The following is a 21019-nucleotide window of genomic DNA, read 5'->3' on the forward strand; positions in this document are numbered from 1 at the left end:
CCAGGTAACCCTGCAAGTCAATGCCCTATGGACAAACAGCAGGTAACTCACCAGTGGTCTGCTGGTAAGTTGCATGCTTTTCAACTTGCATCTAAACAGCACCTTTAATACAAAAAATGTCCCAAGGTACTTAACAAAGGCATAAGGAAATTGGACGCTGAGACAAAAAAGGAGAGATCAGAAGGGGTGATTTGGTCAAAAGTGGGTTTTAAGGAGGAGAGGCAAGAGTTCTAGAGAGGCAGCTGAAGATGCAGCCATCCGTGGTAGGATAAAGGGAAGGGGGACATGTACAAGTGCTTGCTGTTAAAGAAACAGTTCAGGGGAGGTGGGGATGATGTAGGGCTGGCGGAGGTTGCAGATAGAGCCGAGGTCACGGGGAGCTTTAAAGGCAACTACAAGAATTTTAACTTTGAGTTATTAGGGGATCGAGAGCCAAGGTAGGTCAGCGAGGACAGGGGCCTAATGATGAGAGGGATTTGGTGCGGGGTAGGATACAACAGTAGGATTTTGGATACGTAGAAGATGGGAGGTCAGCAAGGAGAGGATTGGAATAATTGAGTCTGGAGGCAACAAATGCATGTATAAGAGTGCTAATGGCAGATGGATTGAGGTAGGGGCAGAGGCAGACAATGCTTTGGAGGTCTTTGTGATAGAGTTTATATTCAGAAACTCAGCTCGGGGTTGAACAGTATGCCAAGGTTGCAAACAGGCTGGTTCAGCTGGAGTTGGTAGCAAGGGAGCAGAGATTGTGATGAGGCTGAAGGCGATGGCTTTGGTCCTAAACTGCAGCAGTATCTGTCAGCATACTCGGGGTCCGTAAGGCTTGGCTCTGCCAACCCTTGTTCAAGCTCTCTGAACTTGCCTAAGTTGGGTATGGGGGAGTCTGTATGCTCTTTATATTGGGCAAACAAATTCTACATGTGTAGATTACTGAGTAGCTTAGTTCAGAGACTGTTAAAAGTAGTGATAGATTTTCACAAATCTCTGTTACACAGACGACTCAAAAAAAATCTCATTCCCTCTTAAATGCTTTAATTGACTTGCCTTCAATAGCTTATTCCATACTCTAATAACTCTTACTAGAAATTTAAAAAAAATTGTTCCAACCATTCCTTATAGGCTTTTGGTACTAATCCTAAATTTTGCTCCGATACTGATTCACTGACTAGTGAAAATAATCTTTATTTACCCTCCTCAAATCTTGCAAAACTTTGAACACTTCTGTTGGATTCCTTCCCACCTTCTCTCCACTAGTGATTATAGTTGTGAGCCCTAAAATTAAGTTGTGGGATAATGACGGATGAACACTTACTGTGTTTGTCTGAAATTCCTATTTCTACTATTTATTTTTGCTGATGCATTAACTCCTTTATTTTGAATGAGTTAACTCCTCCACTAAAATAACAGAACATTTTCATCAGAACACATTAAGCATTCATGCATATCACATGGTGTAATTTCAGGGCTATAGCTTTTCAAGTGTCTCATCATAACTATAATCCTCTGATCCCTGGTATCATCCTCATAATTCAACATTGCACCTTTTCCATGGCTTCAATACCATTCCCAAATCTGCACAGAATAATTCAGATTCTTATCTCCTTTCATATCCAATGCTCTCTATATATAAAATACAGACTCTTGACCTTTTTATGACCTTCCCCCTCCCCCCCCCCCCGACTAAAGATTTGCATATCTGTACCCTTCTGTTCTTTCACTCCATTCTTTGTAACGGTTTTAGTTTTTAAAGGGAGTCCTAATGATCAAGATCTCTCTTAAAGATAACCCAGTAGTTTGGGGAGTAAGGTTTAGATTATGTGATGAGGATCCAGACTGTGCTGCCCTTTGAACACATCTCCAACAGATAATTGTATTTTTCATAGCTCTTGACCACGCTGTGCCCTATTGTGAGGTGAGAAGAGGGGGAAGGTAAATTGACAGGGAGCCTCTGGTCCTCCAATCCTCAGATATGGACCTGACTGGTTTTCTACCCTGCCAAAGGATTTCTAATGCCAACACACTACTAAACTAAGATTACCACATGCTTGTGGCAATTTCAGTTAGTTGCACACCTAAGGTTAGTATTGTTGTGTGTGTATAGCCGAAGTTTTCAGTTAGTGTGTTTGCCAGCCTTCAATTTTCATCTCCACATGAAAATAAATGGGGTGAAATCACAGGCTGGTGAGCACGCAAGCGGAAAGCGCCGGCCATCTACTTAGTTATTGGTCATGTTTTTATTTTTCTTGCAAACAGTAGAGGGATGGGGGAAGCACGAAAGCAGCGACACTTTAATCAGAGGAACGAGGATACATGGTACATTTTTGGAATTCTGTTGATAGGATATTTAAAAAAATTCTCACTTTAAAAAAAAAATCTTTACAAATTAAGGGAACCATTGTAAAGATATTGTTTTGAATGTTAAATATTTTGTCATAATAAGTCACTAGGCCCATTTATAGCTTAATTTAGCCAGACCATCCAGGTTTATGTAATAAAACAGAAAATGCTGGAAATACTCAGCAGGTCAGGCAGCATCTGTGGAGAGAGAAACAAAGTTAACATTTCAGGTCGATGGCATTTCATCACAACTGGTTTATGTGACTTTCCTAATTTTGCTGATTCCATCATGGTGATTTGATGAGCAATTTTGGGATAGACTTGAGGTCCTGGTTTTAACTCATGTTGCCACCTTTATAAAAATAAATTTGCTTGCGATTTGCATACAGACATATCTCTCTGAGCATAAATGAAACAACAGCTAGTCACCCCCCCTCCCAGGCCAGTTCTTAGTATGGATTTCCTCAGAAGTAAAAGCTTTTACTTCTCCCCTTCCTGCAGCTGCTTTTTGATCTGACGTCTCCGCTTTGAAAAATTTAAATCTGGTTATTATAGCTACATTTTATAAATTGCTTAAATTAATTTTACTAACCTATAGAAAAAATTATACTGCCTAAAGGAGCAATGTTAATTTCAAAATTGATTATAAAAAGATAGGTAAAAGTCTAATTTTGAAATGGTTTCCCAGGTACAAAATGCCAAGCAAGTTAACAGTGCACTGAAGCTGAAATTAGAAGGAGGCATAGAAGAATTCAGACCACCTGAGGTAAATAATATGGTGCTTATAATTTCACAACCAATGTAATTCTCTGTCTTGTTATGTGTGCAGTTTTAGGTCTATAATTTTATACATTATATGAAAATATTCCTCTGTTCATTGACTACCTGTAAAACTAGACTGATTTGGAGATCTGTGGTAAAAGTGGAATTCTGCATCAAGAAATTACTCATTCACTTGGCATAAATAAGTACATGAATGCATCCACAATGAACACAGTGGCATTCCCATTGTGCACTGACATTTTTGCAAGATTTAGAAAAAAAAACTTTTGCATGTGTGCTGGTGCAATCCACATCTGTGTTCACACCTGAGGTATGTCTGCATTTGCAGCAATATAAATTTTATAAAACAACCCTCCATTCAATTTCCCTTTATCATTTGGGAATTAAGTGTGTGCAGTTTAGACCTGGGGAAACCAGAACTGAATATTTCAAAAAATAGACAAGAAATAAATAGTCTGTCTTTTTGCAGACCAATAGACATTTAAATCTTAGAATAGTAATCTTTAAACTATCAATTGGAGTATGGGTTCTTGCTTTTCGGGAGCATCTTATATTTACATGCAGCTGCTAATAATTGACCAAACTCTGTGTGGAAATCATTTGAATGTTGAAATTATCATCTTGGAGTGCAACAAGCATGAAGTGGAAGATTTTATTTTGGTACAGATTTAGGTCCCAAAGTTGCCTGAGACTGGGTAGAATGTAGAATTAGGTCGACCTGCAGAGGCTTCAATTTTCCTTTATTATGGAACAGGTCTTTCTTTACGTCTCCTGTGTCAACAAAGTACAGGCTATCATCTGACTTTTCAGCCACAAGGCCACCCAGAGGAGAATTTTGTTTTTAATTTTAAAAGGTGCTTGGTAATTTTACAGACATTTAGAATAACACAACAAGTTGAAAGAACAAACATATTCTCACTTCAGTCATTGTTGTGGGAATGTTGGTAGCAGTGCACCTGTAATATACCTCTACATTTCCTGACTTAAGATGGGAATGCACTGAAGATGTTTGACTAAACAAGTCAGTAAGAGGATTAGCAATAATGTGATTTCATCTTCTCATGTATAACTAGGGTCAAAAATATTCAAATACTGTTAAGTAGCATTATGCAACAGAAGAAGTTTTTTTTATGGGAAGTGTTTAGAGTATAGCAGATTAAGTTGAAGATGTTTAATTTTTTTCAGCAAAATACCCGTCCACAGGATCTACAAATTAATAGATGACCAGGAGGAGAGTTTAAAAGACTATAAGAAAATTTAAGGATTTAAACTTTTGGGGCTGAGTTTTATGTGCGGGTGTAAGCCAATTCTAAATGGCTGAGACCTAATGCAAATCTTGTCAGAATGGTAATGTCAATAGCACTCAATTTTCTAGGCTCAGGCCATTTGAAAAATTATTCATAAGATCATGATAGTTATAGATGAGGCAGCCATTCATCCCATCTCAGCACATCCATCCATAAAGACTCTAAAATCCCCTCATTGCAACATCCAGTTGGTTCTTAGGACCCCAGGGTTTTTGCTTTGATTATTGTATCTGGAAGTCTATTCTCTGTGTTGATCACTCTTTGTGTGAAGAAGTACTTCCTGATATTAGTTCTAAATTTGCATGACACTAGTTTAAACCTGTGACTCTTTGTTCTATTCTCAGTTTAATTTAAATACATTTTCCAAATCTACCTTTATCCATACTGTTTACAGTCTTGTATATTTCTATAAGATCACCTATCAGACATGTCCTATCAGGACTAAAAAGCGCAAGTTTCCCCAGTCTCATAACTGAGACCTCTAAGGCTAGGGATCAACCTTATGGTTCTTCTTTGTACTGCTCCAGTGGTTGAATGAAAAATACTTGCACCCTGATTCCACTGTACCAATTCATATAGGGTGGTGGTAATATATCGTTTATATGTTTTGTTTGTATACTTATCTATACCATAGTCTGCAGTGCAATGCAAGCCAGTAAAGCATCAAGGGGTAAAATAATGACATGAGCCACAGGAACAAACTATGATGGTCTGAGGAGCGAGTTGGGTAGGATTGATAGGGGAATGGCACTCAAAGGGTTGACGGTGGACAGGCAATGGCAAACATTCAAAGACCGAATGGATGAACTACAGAATTTGTTCATCCCAGTTTGGCATAAAAATAAAACAAAAAAGGTGACCCAACCGTGGCTAACAAGGGAAATTAGGGATAGCATAAGGTCCAAGGAGAGGGCATATAAATTGGCCAGAAAAAGCAATAATCCTGAGGATTGGGAGCAGTTTAGGATTCAACAAAGGAGGACAAAGGGATTAATTAAGAAAGGGAAAATAGAATATGAGAGTAAGCTTGCAGAGAACATAAAAACTGACTGTAAAAGCTTTTATAGATATGTGAAGAGAAAAAGATTGGTGAAGTAAAGCGTAGGTCCCTTGCAGTCAGAATCGGGGGAATTTATAATGGGGAACAAAGAAATGGCAGACCAACTAAATACATATTTTGGTTCTGTCTTCACAAAGGAGGACACAAATAACCTCCCAGAGATGCCGGGGAACATAGGGTCTGATGAAAGGGTGGAACTGAAAGAAATCAGTATTTGTAGGGAAATGGTGTTAGGAAAATTGATGGGACTGAAGGCCGATAAATCCCCAGGGCCTGATAATCTACATCCCAGGGTACTTAAGGAAGTGGCCCTAGAAATAATAGATGCATTGCTGGTCATCTTCCAGAACTCGATAGACTCTGGAACGGTACCCATGGATTGGCGGGTAGCTAATGTTACCCCACTATTCAAAAAAGGTGGTAGAGAAAAGGCGGGGAATTATAGACCGGTAAGCTTGACATCGGTAGTGGGGAAAATGCTAGAGTCCATTATAAAAGATGTAATAGCAGAGCACTTGGAAAGCAGTGACTGGATCGGACAAAGTCAACATGGATTTACAAAAGGTAAATCATGCTTGACTAATCTACTGGAATTTTTTGAGGATGTAACTGGTAAAATAGATAAGGGAGAACCAGTGGATGTGGTGTATTTGGACTTTCAGAAGGCTTTCGATAAGGTCCCGCATAAGAGATTAGCGTGCAAAATTAAGGCACGTGGGATTGGGGGCAAGGTATTGACTTGGATAGAGAACTGGTTGGCGGACAGAAAGCAGAGAGTTGGAATAAACGGGTCGTTTTCCGAGTGGCAGGCAGTGACTAGTGGGGTACCGCAAGGATCGGTCCTAGGACCCCAGCTGTTCACAATATATATTAATGATCTGGACGAGGGAATTGGATGTAATATCTCCAAATTTGCAGACGACACAAAGCTGGGTGGGAGGGTAAGCTGTGAGGAGGATGTCGTGAAACTCCAGTACGATTTGGACAGGTTGGGTGATTGGGCAGAAACATGGCAAATGCACTATAATGTGGATAAATGTGAGGTTATCCACTTTGGTGGCAAAAACAGGAAGGCAGATTATGATTTGAATGGTAATAGATTGGGAGAAGGGGAAGTGCAAAGAGACCTGGGTGTTCTTGTACACCAGTCGCTGAAGGTAAGCATGCAGGTGCAGCAGGCGGTTAAGAAGGCAAATGGTATGTTGGCCTTCGTAGCAAGAGGGTTCGAGTACAAGAACAAGGATGTCTTGCTGCAGTTGTACAGGGCCTTGGTGAGACCACACCTTGAGTATTGTGTGCAGTTTTGGTCGCCTTACCTGAGGAAGGACGTTCTTGCCATGGAAGGAGTGCAGCGAAGATTCACCAGGCTGATACCTGGGATGGCAGGAATGACGTATGAGGAGAGATTGTGTCGATTGGGCTTATACTCACTGGAGTTTAGAAGATTGAAGAGGGGATCTCATCGAAACCTATGAAATTCTGTCAGGCCTGGACAGACTAGATGCAGGAAGGATGTTTCTGATGGCCGGGGAGTCCAGAACCAGGGGTCATAGTCTAAGGATAAGGGGTAAGCCATTTAGGACTGAAATGAGGAGGAATTTCTTCACCCAGAGAGTGGTGAACCTATGGAATTCTCTGCCACAGAGGGCGGTGGAGGCCAGTTCATTAAGTATATTCAAGAAAGAGTTGGATATATTTCTTAAGGCTAAAGGGATCAAGGGATATGGGGAGAAGGCAGGGACCGGGTACTGAATTTGGATGATCAGCCATGATCTCATTGAATGGCGGAGCAGGCTCGAAGGGCCGAATGGCCTACTCCTGCTCCTATCTTCTATGTATCTATATGTATCTCCCCTTTGGGAGTGGTTGAAGTGAGTAGTATAGATGTATTTAAGGGGAGGCTAGATCAGCATATGAGGGAGAAGGGAATAGAGGGTTATGCTAATAGAGTTATATGGAGTTAGGTTGCAGAACAGCCATGATCTCATTAAATGGCGGAACAGGCTCAAGGGGCTGAATGGCCTACTCCTGTTCCTATGTACCTATAAGTTAGATGAGGAAAGACCGGAGGAGGCTCGAGTGGAGCATAAATGCCAGCATAGACTGGTTGGGTTGAATAGCCTGTTTCTGTGCTGTATATCCTATGCAATGTCTCCGTTGTGTCTCATTGACCAGAACTAGGTACAATACTCAAGGCTTGGTCTGACCAGAGCACTTCCAGTGTGTAGTGCTTTATATTTGTCTGTGTTAAGCTTCACCTGCCATTATTTTTCCCATTTACATATTTTGTCCAGCTCATTCTGTAATTTCTAAGTTGCTTCCTATGATTCCATTGACCTTCCTAACTTGGTATCATCTACAAATTTAACCAGTTTGCATTGGGTTTCTGAGTCCAAATAATTGATGCAAATTAGAAATCATATTTGTCCCAGCATCGATCCCTGGGACACCCCACTCAGTACTGCCTGCACCACCACCCCCCCCCCCCGGCACACACACACACATACATCACCCCAATATCACTCCTTTAAGTACCTAATAATTTCTACCCATTAGCTCATTTCTTATCCATACCCGATATTTACCCTGCGTTAGCTTTGAGCTTGACGAATACCTTAATTTTGTCAAATGCCTTCTATAAGTCTAGATACATCGCGTTTTAGGGCTTCCCACAGTCTACTAGGAATATCACTTCCTCAAAGATCTCAAGGACGTTTGTCAGGCAGTGTCTTCCCCTTCTGAATCCATGTTGACTGCTGTTAGATAAGTTATTATTGTACAGGTGATCTTCAAGTTTGGGGGCATAACCCATTCCATTATTTTACACAGAATTGAAGTAAGACTAATGTGCCTGTAGTTGCCTGAGACTAACTTGTTGCCCCTTTTGAATATGGGAACCATGTTGACCTGTTCCTAATCTACTGGTATCTCCCCAGTGTCCAGTGACTCCTTCATAATGATTGGAAATACCTCAGAAATCTCCTCCCAACAACAACAACTTGCAGTTATATAGTGCCTTTAATGTAGTAAGCCGTCCCAAGGCACTTCACAGGATTGATTATCAAATACAGTTTGACATTGAGCCACATGAGATATTAGGACAGGTGAGGTAGGTTTTAAGGAGCGTCTTAAAGGAAGAGAGAGAGGTAGAGAAACGGAGAGGTTTAAGGGAGGGAATTCCAGAGCTTGGGCCCTAGGCAGCTGAAGGCACGGCCGCTAATGGTGGAGCAAAGAAAATCAGAGATGCGCAAGAGGCCAGAACTGGAGGAGCGCTGAGGTATAGGATGGTTGTAGAGCTGGAGGAGGTTAGAGATAGCAAAGGGCGAGGCCATGGATGGATTTGAAAACAAGGATGTGAATTTTAAAATTGAGATGTTGCTGGACTAGGAGCCAATGTAGGTCAGGGAGCACAGGGGTGATGGGTGAATGGGACTTGGTGCGAGTTGGGATACGGGCAGCAGAGCTTTGGATGAGCTCAAATTTACCGAGGGTGCAGGGTGGGGGAGGCCAGCCTGGAGAGCAGTGGAATGGTTGAGCTGTCGCCTTTAGCACTCTGAGATAAATACCGTCTATCTCTCAGGAGTTATTGTTTTAGCCTTTGTAAAACTTAACAGTTCCAAACGCAGATTTATTTTTTCAGGGAGTATTGTAGTAGGACCAGAAGATTGCGTGCAGATGAAATTTAAAGGGATGTGGACAATTAAAAAGAAGTGCCAGAATAGGAGGACAGAAATCCTTGCAGCCTTAGAAAGGCTCAAAGAATTCCAACCTGTTAGAAGCTTATGCTAAAATAAAGGTGGGAGAGTGCTAAGAAGTAATGGGCAAAAATGAAGGGACAGGAAACATGCATTAGTTGGTAGGCAAATAATGGAGCAGGCCAACATCTAAATTCTTGTTTAATGGCTGCGAGAGTAGAGGTGGCGCTGCATGAGGTGATTGTGAGGAGGCTGGCCCTATTTTGCCACTTAAAGAAAAAAGAAAGACTTGCATTTATATAGTGCTTTTCATGACCTCGGGACATCCAAAAGCGCTTTACAGCCAATGAAGTACTTTTGAAGTGTAGTCACTGTTGTAATGTAGGAATCCTATAGATCAGCATTGCAGCAAGCCTGGAAGGAGGTAGAGGCAAACTGGAGGCCATCACTGACTTGTTACTGTCACTGAATATGCTAGACAAATGCTGCATGTCCGTTGCACTGTCTTTGCAGCAAATTACACAGCTGCACGTCTCTGCCCCTGAGCCTGTGATAACATTACCAATGGATGTGCCAATGCTTGTGGATATGGAAGGTGGCATCTTGAGTGTAGACAAGCAGGCTATGTTGGCTTAAGTCACCTTTGCATGCTTGCTTGTATGCAGTGCTACTGAAGTGTTAATGATGTTTCCTATGTAATTTGAATATTTTAATTAAGCTCCCACCTGTTTCAGGCAGGAGCTTCCTGTACCCACCTCATGCCTACTGGAAATGAGCATCAACTACAAATGCGTGGAGAGTGGATTACTAGACATTACTAGTCTCCTCCCCATTTCTGGTCCATTACACCCTGTGCATAAATGCAAGTCATAGTCATAGGCCTAGAAATTCAGTTGGGCCCTGTTTGGGGCGCCAAGCTCGCCTGGGCGCCGGAATTACCGCTGCGAGCGGAGCCACTTGCGCCATCCCGATATTCAGTTTCAGCGCCCCAAACGGAAGTGGGCCGCTACTCGAGGCTCCCCGCGCCCCGCTTGGGGCGCTCACACTGAATATCGCCGCGCTAAGGGCCACAGCGCCACACGCTGCGGTACTGCAGGCCTTCCTCCCACTGTTAAGGGGGAGGTGCCTGCAACAGCGCGATCCCCGCTCGCGAGTGCCGGCAAATGAGCCCGGCACCAAGGAGAAGTGCCGGGCTCTCTGGAAACAGCCGGCAATGCCGTGGGGGGGGGGGGGTGGTTTAGGAGGCCGGGGACGGAGGTGCTGGCAGGCGGCCGCCGAAAAAGCGGCCGCCCCGCACCTCCACCTTAACTTGCGCCACTACCGCCACAGGTAGGCCCTGTGAACCGGTCGCGATTTGCGACCGGTGTTAAAGAGGCGGGCGCGACCAAATATGGTGATCGGGGCGCTGCGCACACCGATGACGTCATCGGTGGCGGCGCAGCGCTACAGGCTAACGCCGCCATTAGCGCCCCGCTAAATATCGCGGGAGGTGTGGCCAGTGACGCTAAAGCCACTAAGTGCCCTCTTTGGGCGCTAACTGGTGGCGCAGCCCACTGAATTTCTAGGCCATAGAGTCTTAACGGCACAGAAGGAGGCCATTCAGCCCATCGAGTCCATGCCGGCTCTCTGCAGAGCAATCCAGTCAGTCCCATTCACCTGCTCTATCCCCGTAGCCCTGCAAGTTTATTTCCCTCAAGTGCCTATCCAGTCACCCCTTGAAAACATTGAGTGTCTCTGCTTCCACCACTTCCATCGGCAGTGAATTCCAGTTCATCACCACTCGCTGCGTAAAATTTTTTTTCCTCACATTCCCCCCTGTATCTCTCGCCCAAAGCCTTAAATCTGTGTCCCCTAGTCCTTGTACCATCAACTATTGGGAACAGCCATTCCCCATCTAGCCTATGCAAACCCGTCATAATCTTGTTTACCTCTATCAAATCACCCCTCAACCGCCTTTGCTCTAATGAAAACAAATCCAGCTTCTCCAACCTGTCCTTGTAGCTAAGATCCCCCATCCCCGGAACCATTCTGGTAAATCTCCGCTGCACCCTCTCGAGGGCCTTCACATCCTTCCTAAAGTGTGGTGACCAGAACTGGACGCAATACTCCAGTTGTGGCCTAATCAACGCTTTATAAAGGTTCAGCATAACTTCTCTACTTTTGTACTCAATAGCTCTATTTATGAAGCCCAAGATCCCATATGCTTTACTAACCACTCTATCAATGTGTCCTGCCACCTTCAGGGACCTATGCACATTAACTCCCAGGTCCCTCTGTCCCTGCACGCTCTTTAAAACTGTGCCGTTAAGTATATATTGCCTCTCCCTGTTCCTTCTGCCAAAATGCATCACCTCACACTTCTCTGTATTAAATTCCATCTGCCACTTGTCTGTCCATTCTGCTAGCCTTTCTATGTCCTGCTGCAGTCGATTGGTATCATCCTCACTGTTTGCCACACACCCAAGTTTGGTGTCATCAGCAAATTTAGAAGTTCTACTCTGTATTCCAATATCCAGGTCAATTATATATATACATATATAACACAAAAAGCAGTGGCCCCAGCACTGACCCTTGGAGAACACCACTGTCTACCATCCTCCAGTCTGAAAAACAGCCATTTACCACAACTCGTTGTTTTCTATCCTTAAGCCAATTCCTTATCCAAGTTGCCACTGACCCACCTATTCCATGAGCCTCAATTTTGTTAACCAGCCTTCTATGTGGTACTTTGTCAAATGCCTTCCTAAAATCCATGTAGACAACATCCATTGCATTCTCTTCATCAATGCCCCCTGTTACTACGTCAAAAAATTCAATTAAATTAGTCATACACGATCTGCCTTTTACAAATCTGTGTTGGCTCTCCTTAATTAGCTTAAACCTCTTCAAGTGCCCGTTAATTTTTTTCTTGATTATTGTTTCTAAAACTTTACCCACCACTGATGTTAAACTGACCGGCCTGTAGTTACTAGGATTGTCCTTGCACCCTTTCTTGAACAATGGTGTCACATTTGCCACTTTCCAATCCTCAGGCACCTCCACCGCATCTAGGGAAGATTGGAAAATTATGGCAAGCCCTTCCGCTATCTCCTCCCCCAATTCCCTTAGCAACCTGGGATGCAAACCATCTGCACCAGGCGACTTGTCCACTCTAAGCATACCCAGCCTTTCCAGTACATCCTGTCTATCAATTTTCACCCCTTCCATTGCTTCTACCTTTTCCACTTCTACCGATATTTTTCAGCATCCACCTCCTTAGTAAACACAGATACACCGTACTCATTGAGTATTCTAGCCTTGCCCTGCACCTCTAAGCATATATCACCTTCTTTGTCGCTAATAGGCCCCACCCCGCCTCTTACTACCCGCTTACTGTTTACATGCCGGTAGAAGATTTTTGGGTTCCCTTTTATGTTAACCGCCATTCTACTCTCATATGCTCTCTCTGCCAATTTTATTTTCATCTTCAGATCCCCTCTCAACTTAATGGGCAGGATTTTCATTGGGCCTTGGAGGCGTGTGGGAGGTTAAAATCTTGTATTTGGGGGGCATGACCCCCAACCCACCTCCATTCCAGTTCCAAAGGAGGCGGATACCTGACCTGTGCTGGGACCCGTCTCCCTGAGGCGGGAAGGGGATTAGTGCCAATTAACTGCCTGTTAACAGGTAGTTAACAGGCAGCTTTTAGCCTAATCCCTATTTTTATTGCTGAAGTGTGGGATTCCTGACGGCTCCAAACCACGCCAAGTTAGCGAGGCGGGCTGAAGGGCTTGGAGGGTTCGAGATGTCTGGTGTTCAGGTGAGTGATGGGTGCATGAATGAAGAGGTAAGTGTGTTTGGTGTGTGTAAAGTGTTTCAAGAAATTTTACTTACCTTTACAGCCTTCCTTCCTTCCTTCAGGTCTCAGGAGTCCCTCATCTCACCGGCACAGAAAGCAGAATGGCCGCGAGCTGTCAAAAGTTGCAGCATTCAGCTTTCTGTTCTGGAGATATCTCTAAATCAGCCTGAGAGGAAGGAATTAACTTGGAGTACAGATTGTCAGTGTTTGACAGCTTCAAGCAGCTGTCAAATGCTGATATTTCATCTGTCAAAAGCTCTTGACAGATGAAATGTCAATCTGTGACGTCACCTGTTGCCGGGTGGCCCTTAATTGGCCTGCTTAGCGGGCTCAACAAGGTCAATCAAGTGAAAATCGCGTGGGTTGGCCACAAATCGATGGAGGCGGGACTACAACCCCGAAAGTTGTAGTCCCGCCTCTTACATGCCTCCTCAATGAAAATCCAGCCCAATGTATTTGGTCTGGTTCTCCCTTGAAGAATTCACCTGACACGCATCATACACCCTCTTTTTTTGTTTCATCATCTTCACTATCTCCCTCGTCATCCAAGGAGCCCTTGCTTTGGTTCCCTTACCCTTCCCTCTTCTTGGAATGTACCTAGCCTGTACTTGGAACATCGCCTCCTTAAAGATCACCCATTGTTCCGTTACAGTTTTTCCTGTCAGTCTTTGGTTCCATTTTACCCTGGCTAGATCTTTTCACATCACATTGAAGTTAGCCCTATTCCAGTTTAGAAGTTCCATTCCAGATTGTTCCTTGCTCCTCTCCATTGCTAATCTAAATCTTATGATACGATGCTCAATCGTACCCAAGTGTTCTCCCACAGACACTTGGTCGACCTGGCCCACCTCATTCCCCAGCACCAGATCCAGCAATGCCTCCTTCCTAGTTGGGCCAAGTACATACTGGTCAAGCAATTCTCCTGAACACATTTCAGAAATTCCTCCCCCTCCTTTCCCTTTACCCTAGCATGATTCCAATCGATATTTGGGTAATTAAAGTCCCCCAATATCACCACTCTATAGCTCTTGCATATCTCTGCGATTTCCCTGCAGATTTGCTCCTCTACCTCCCTCTCACTATTTGGAGGCCTATAGAATACCCCCAATAGCATGATCGTACACTTTTTGCTCCTCAACTCTAACCAAATAGATTCTGTCCCTGTCCCCTCAAGAACATCCTCCCTTTGCAACACTACAATGTCTTCCTTAATCAGCACTGCCACCCCACCTCCCTTTTTTCCTTCCCTATCTTTTCTGAACACCTTGTACCCTTGAATATTAAGTGCCCAGCCCTTACCGTTTTTAAGCCATGTTTCCGTTATTGCCACATCATATTGCCACACGGCTAATTGTGCTTGTAGCTCACCAACCTTATTCACCACACTTTGTGTTTACGTACATGCATTCTAAATCCGTTTTGAATTTTTCGTTGTCTTTCTTAGTCTGCTCCCATAGAAACATAGAAGATAGGAGCAGGAGTAGGCCATTCAGCCCTTCGAGCCTGCTCCGCCATTCAACGAGATCATGGCTGATCATCCAAACCCTAGCACCCGGTCCTTACACCGACAGCCATCCCACCCAAGCCCTATCCCCGTAACCCCACGTATTTAATCCCCCCTAACACTAAGGGCCAATTTTTATCATGGCCAATCAACCTAACCTGCACATCTTTGGACTGTGGGAGGAAACCGGAGCACCCGGAGGAAACCCACGCAAACACGGGGAGAATGTGCAAACTCCACACAGACAGTCACTCGAGGCCAGATTTGAACCCGGGTCCCTGGCGCTGTGAAGCAACAGTGCTAACCACTATGCCACCGTGCTGCCCATATGGTACTACTTCCGCCTCTAGTACTATCTTCTCTAGTACTATCCAACAGACTCACTCGTTTATGCACTTTATTCCTCTTTTCTACTCCTATATGCTGATGCCCATCCCCCTGCCAAGCAGGTTTAAACACTCCCCAACAGCACTAACAAACCTCCCATGAGAATATTGGTCCCGGCTCTGTTGAGGTGTAACCCGTCCGGCTCATACAGGTCCCACCTTCCCCAGAAACGGTCCCAATGCCTCCGGAATCTAAAGCCCTCCCTCCGGCACCATCTCTTCAGCCACGCATTCATCTGTTCTATCCTCCTATTCCTGTACTTACTTGCACGTGGCACCAGGAGTAATCTGGAGATTACTACCTTTGAGGTCCTGCTTTTTAATCTCTCTCCTAGCTCCCTAAACTCTGCTCGCAGGACCTCATCACTCTTTCTGCCTATGTCGTTGGTACCGATATGGACAACGACCTCTGGCTGTTCACCCTCCCCCCTCAGTGTCCTGCAGCCGCTCAGTGACATCCTTGACCCTGGCATGCTGCTCCTGCACTATGTGGGAAATCAGGGACACTTTCTGTGTCCCTGACGACCATGTGTGCGGGAAGTGTATCCAGCTGCAGCTACTGACAGACCGCATTGCGGTGCTGGAGCTGCGAATGGATACATACTGGAGCATTCGCGATGCTGAGCACATCGTGGATAACACGTCTAGGGAGTTAGTCACACCGCAGGTAAAGGCTGCACAGGCAGGAAGGGAATGGGTGACCACCAGGCAGAGTAGTAGGTGCAGGCAGGTAGTGCAGGGGTCCCCTGTGGCCATCCCCCTTTCAAACAGATATGCCACTTTGGATATTGTTGAGGGGGATGGCTTATCGGGGGAAGGCAGCAGCAGCCAACTTCCTGGCACCATGGGTGGTCCTGCTACACAGGACGGGAGGAAAAATAGCAGGAGAGCAAACGTGATAGGGGATTCTATTGTAAGGGGAATAGATAGGCGTTTCTGCGGCCGCAAACGAGACTCCAGGATGGTATGTTGCCTCCCTGGTGCAAGGGTCAAGGATATCTCGGAGCAGCTGCAGGGCATTCTGGAGGGGGAGGGTGAACAGCCAGTTGTCGTGGTGCATATAGATACCAACGATATAGGTAAAAAATGGGATGAGGTCCTAAAAGCTGAATATAGGGAGTTAGGAGGTAAATTAAAAAATAGGACCTCAAAGGTAGTAATCTCAGGATTGCTACCAGTGCCACGTGCTAGTCAGAGTAGAAATAGAAGGATATTTCAGATGAATACGTGGCTAGAGGAATGGTGCAAGGGGGAGGGATTCAAATTCCTGGGACATTGGAACCGGTTCTGGGGGAGGTGGGACCAGTACAAACTGGACTGTTTGTACCTGGGCGGGACCGGAACCGATATCCATGGGGGAGTGTTTGTTAGTGCTGTTGGGGAGGGTTTAAACTAAAATGGCAGGGGGTTGGGAACCTGCGCAGGGAGACATGGGAAAGGGAAGCAAGGATAGAAACAAAAGACAGGAAGGAGAAAAGCAAAAGTGGAAGGCAGAAACAAGGGTGTAAATCAAACAGGACCACAGTAAATAATAATTCTAAAAGGACTAAGAGTGTTAAAAAATCAAGCCTGAAGGCTTTGTATCTTAATGCAATGAGCATTCGTAATGAGGTGGATGAATTAGCTGCACAAATAGATGTAAACAGATATGATATAATTGGGATTACGGAGACATGGCTCCAGGATGACCAAGTCTGGGAATTCAGCATCCAGGAAGGACAGGAAAAAAGGATAAGGAGGTGGGATAGCATTGCTGGTTAAAGAGGAGATTAACACAATAGTAAGGAAGGATATTAGCTCTGATGATGTGGAATCTGTATGGGCAGAGCTGAGAAATAACCAAGGGGCAGAAAACATTAGTGGGAGTTGTATACAGACCCCCAAACAGTAATGCTGAGGTTGGGGATGGAAGTAACCGGGAGATTAGAGACGCGTGCAATAAGGCCACAGCAGTTATCATGGGTGACTTTAATCTACATATAGATTGGGCTAACCAAATTAGTAACAATACTGTGGAGGAGGAGTTCCTAGAGTGTATACGGGATGGTTTCCTGGACCAGTATGTCGAGGAACCAACTAGAGATCAGGCCATCTTAGACTGGGTATTATGTAATGAGAAAGGATTAATTAGCAATCTTGTTGTGCGAGGCCCCTTGAGAAGGAGCGATCATAATATGATAGAATTCTTCATTAAAATGGAGAGTGAAGTACAGTAGTTGACTCAGAGACTAGGGTCCTGAATTTAAATAAAGGAAACTACGATGGTATGAGGCACGAGTTGGCTAGGATGGATTGGGGAACGTTACTTAAAGGATTGACGGTGGATAGGCAATGGCAAACATTTATATAGAAATATAGAATATAGGAGCAGGAGTAGGCCATTCGGCCCCTCGAGTCTGCTCCGCCATTCAACGAGATCATGGCTGATCATCCAATTTCAGTACCCTGTCCCTGCCTTCTCCCCATATCCCTTGATCCCTTTAGCCTTAAGAAATATATCCAACTCCTTCTTGAATATATTTAATGAGTTGGCCTCCACTGCCTTCTGTGGTAGAGAATTCCACAGGTTCTGTTAAGTCTGTGTGTCCCAGTTATGCTTATTATAAATCACTGGACACAGACCACAAGAATAACTTTAACAGGTCTTTACTATTCGGAGGTCAGGGCTGAACTGCCCAGCAAATCCCTACACAACGTTTATATACCGGTGTGGTCACCACCGGTATTACAGTATACAACAGCCAAGAGAAAGTAGTACATCTCTTAAGGTAGTTCTCTTAAGGTGGAACAGGTTACATACACCACAATCCTCCCTTTTTAGCTTAACAGTTATATCCCCATTTAACATAACATAATAACATATATATATACAACTTCATGCAAAACAGTTCAAAGATTCAGTCTCTGAGGAGGCCTCCTGATTCGAGTTGGATAACGCCTTTCAGGGGTCTCTGATTCTCGTTGCTGGGGTGACTCATCTAGTTGGTCTCTTATGGATTGGACATCATCATCAGGTACATTCACTTCTGAGGTAGATGCTTCAGGTTCACTAACTTCTTCCACGGTTGTCTCTGCCGTAACCATGGGTTCGACCCTTGTTCTCGATTCTACCAGTTGGTCAGCATGACGCCGTATTACATTTTCACCAATATCTACCGTGTACATCAGGGGTCCTTGTCTGGCCCGAATTGTTCCAGATTGCCATTTCTCGTTTTTATAGTCCCGGGCTAACACTGGTTGTCCTATTTCGAAACTCCGAGTGGTCTTGTTATTTATATGCTGGAACTGTTTGCTTTCAACTTCCCTCCGCACATTTGGTTTTAACAAGTCCAACCTGGACCGCAACCTCCTGTTATAGAACATCATGGCAGGACTTTGGTTTGTCACTGCATGAGTGGCGTTTCGATATGCCAGTAGGAATTTGTCCACCTTGTGTTGTAGTGGCATCTGATCTTCACTCATGGCCTTTATTGCTTTTTTGAACGTTTGTACAAATCTCTCGGCCAACCCGTTTGTAGCCGGATGATATGGGGCAGAGGTATAATGTTTCACCCCATTTTTCTTCATGAATTTCTGGAATTCTTCTGACACGAACTGCGGTCCGTTGTCTGAACATATTTGTTCTGGCAATCCATTTCTTGCAAATATCGTTCTTAGCACCGCGATCGTCTTTTCCGAGGTAGTGGTAGTCATCTTAATCACTTCTGGCCATTTAGAATGTGCGTCCACCGCAATTAAAAACATGCAGTCCATGAATGGACCCGCAAAGTCAATATGTACACGTTGCCATGGGGTTGAAGGCCATTCCCATGGATGCAGCGGTGCAATCGGAGGTGCATTTTGCACTTTTTGGCACCCTGAGCAGCTTTTCGTCAGATCCTCTATCTGTTGGTCGATACCCGGCCACCACACATAAGCCCTAGCAAGGCTTTTCATCTTGACTCCCCCCAGATGACCTTCATGCAGTTCCTTTAGAACTCTCTCTCTTAACTTAGGAGGAATAATCACCCTTGTTCCATACATCAATGTTCCTTGACAGACGGACAGCTGTTCTCGTCTTGCTGAGAATGCCGGTAACAGTGGATCACCATGTGCTGGCCATCCCTTCACTGTCACTTCGTAGACCCGGGACACCATCTCTGGAGTCTCTGTGCTGTCATCACCGAAACACCCTTCTTAGGGTTAAAAATGGATACCAACGGCTGGTGGTCTGTCAGAAGCGTAAACTTTTGGCCCTGCAGGTAATGATTAAACTTCTTTACTCCCCACACAAGGCTGAGAGCCTCCCTATCTATCTGAGCATAATTGCGCTCAGCGGAGGTCAATGATCTGGATGCGAACGCAACTGGCCTTTCCAGGCCATTTGGCAACTTGTGTGAGAGTACTGCCCCAATACCATATGGAGAAGCATCACAAGCCAAACGAATAGGCAGCGTTGGGTTGAAGTGAGCCAACACTTCCTCTGAGGTGATCAATGCCTTGCTTTTGCGAAAGGCCCTCTTACAGTCCTCGCTCCAGTTTCATGGTACTCCCTTCTGCAAAAGAGCGTTCAGCGGGTGCAGCACCGTGGATAAATTTGGCAGAAACTTATGGTAATAGTTAATCAACCCTAGGAATGACCTCAACTGGGATACATTATCCGGAGCGGGAGCCTTCACAACAGCTTCAATCTATTCAGGAGACTTATGAAGCCCCTCCTGGTCAATGACATGACCACAGTACGAGATCCGCTTCTGAAAGAACTCACACTTCTGGCGATTAACTCGAAGTCCATATTCTTTCAATCTGGTGAGCACCAGTTCCAAATTTGCAAGGTGTTCCTCGTCATCATCTCCTGTAATCAGAATATCGTCCAGGTAACATTGTGTGCCTGGAATTCCCTGTAATACCTGCTCCATGGCCCTCTGCCAAATTGCTGGAGCCGATGCCACTCCAAAAACCAGTCTATTATACCGGTACAAGCCTCTATGCGTGTTGATCGTGAGATACTGGCGTGACTCTTCCTCAACTTCCATCTGTAAGTATGCCTGCGCCAGGTCTATCTTGGTGAAGTGTTTCCCGCCAGACAACGAAGCGAAGATATCCTCAATCCGCGGAAGCGGATACTGCACCGTGTGAAGCACTGGATTAACAGTGATCTTGAAATCTCCACAGATGCGAACCTTCCCCGGTTCCCCCGGCTTGTTGCTCGATGAACGCTTCATGACGGGGACAATGGGCGTGGCCCACTCACTCCAGTCTACCTTAGACAGTACTCCTGAACGTTCTAGCCCTTCCAGCTCAGCTTCCACAGCAGGTCGTATCGCATAAGGTACCGGTCTGGCTTTGAAAAATTTTGGGTTTGCATGTTCTTCAACCTTGATGTTTGCCGTAATTCCTCTCAGTGTTCCCAGTCCCTGTTGGAACACCTCTTTAGCATCGTCCAATATTCTGGACAATCGTTTAGGTTTGACATCTTTTTTACCGGAATCTACCGTTAGTGCTTTTAAGGAATGCCAGTCCATATTTATTTTCCTAATCCACTCCCGTCCCAGTAGTGGTGGACCTCCCTCAGGTAGCACATATAAGTCCATTCCTCGGCTTTCTTTGCCCTTGTGGACCACCTTTACCTCTATCTTCCCGATGGGGTATACTCTTTGCCCCGTGTATGTTTTCAATACAATCTCCGTATCCGGTAGGGGAATATGTGGGAATAACCTTTTGTAATCTTGCTTATTCATGACCGTCAATGCCGACCCAGTGTCCAATTCCATCTTCACTTGGACTCCTGCTATCTGAAGTGTGACCCAGATTGTTTGGAGGTCTGCTTCATTACCAACATTGTGTACTCTTAGACTACCCAGTTCATTACTGCTGGAGTCTGAATTTGACTTCTGTTCGTTCGAACTGTTCTCTGTCACCTTGTGTACCTTTCTGTACTTTTCCTGCGTGACTTTTTGTTGCTGGTCTTCTTTCCTGACTGGCATACTTTAGCTATGTGACCAAGCCTGCCACATTTTCTGCATTCCTGATTTTTGAACCAGCACTGGTTCTGATCGTGCGTTGTCTTTCCACAACGATAACATTTTACTGTACCCAAGACCATTTGATTGGTGCTGAGTTCCGGTGA

At 44.7% G+C, this 21019-nt stretch overlaps 1 protein-coding gene across 1 annotated transcript in view; it reads left to right on the forward strand.

Annotated features, from left to right (window-relative positions):
- Nucleotides 1-21019, forward strand: part of rcor3 (REST corepressor 3) — a 115810-nt gene that overhangs the window by 57863 nt on the left and 36928 nt on the right. The window contains exon 9 of the mRNA XM_085980904.1: nucleotides 3026-3103. Within this exon, the coding sequence (XP_085837030.1) occupies nucleotides 3026-3103 (78 nt within the window). The remainder of the gene's footprint in view (nucleotides 1-3025; nucleotides 3104-21019) is intronic.

The sequence above is a fragment of the Somniosus microcephalus genome, chromosome 3, assembly GCF_052327205.1.
Source record: "Somniosus microcephalus isolate GS21.2 chromosome 3, FLI_Smic_1.0, whole genome shotgun sequence".
Taxonomy (NCBI): Eukaryota; Metazoa; Chordata; class Chondrichthyes; order Squaliformes; family Somniosidae; genus Somniosus; species Somniosus microcephalus.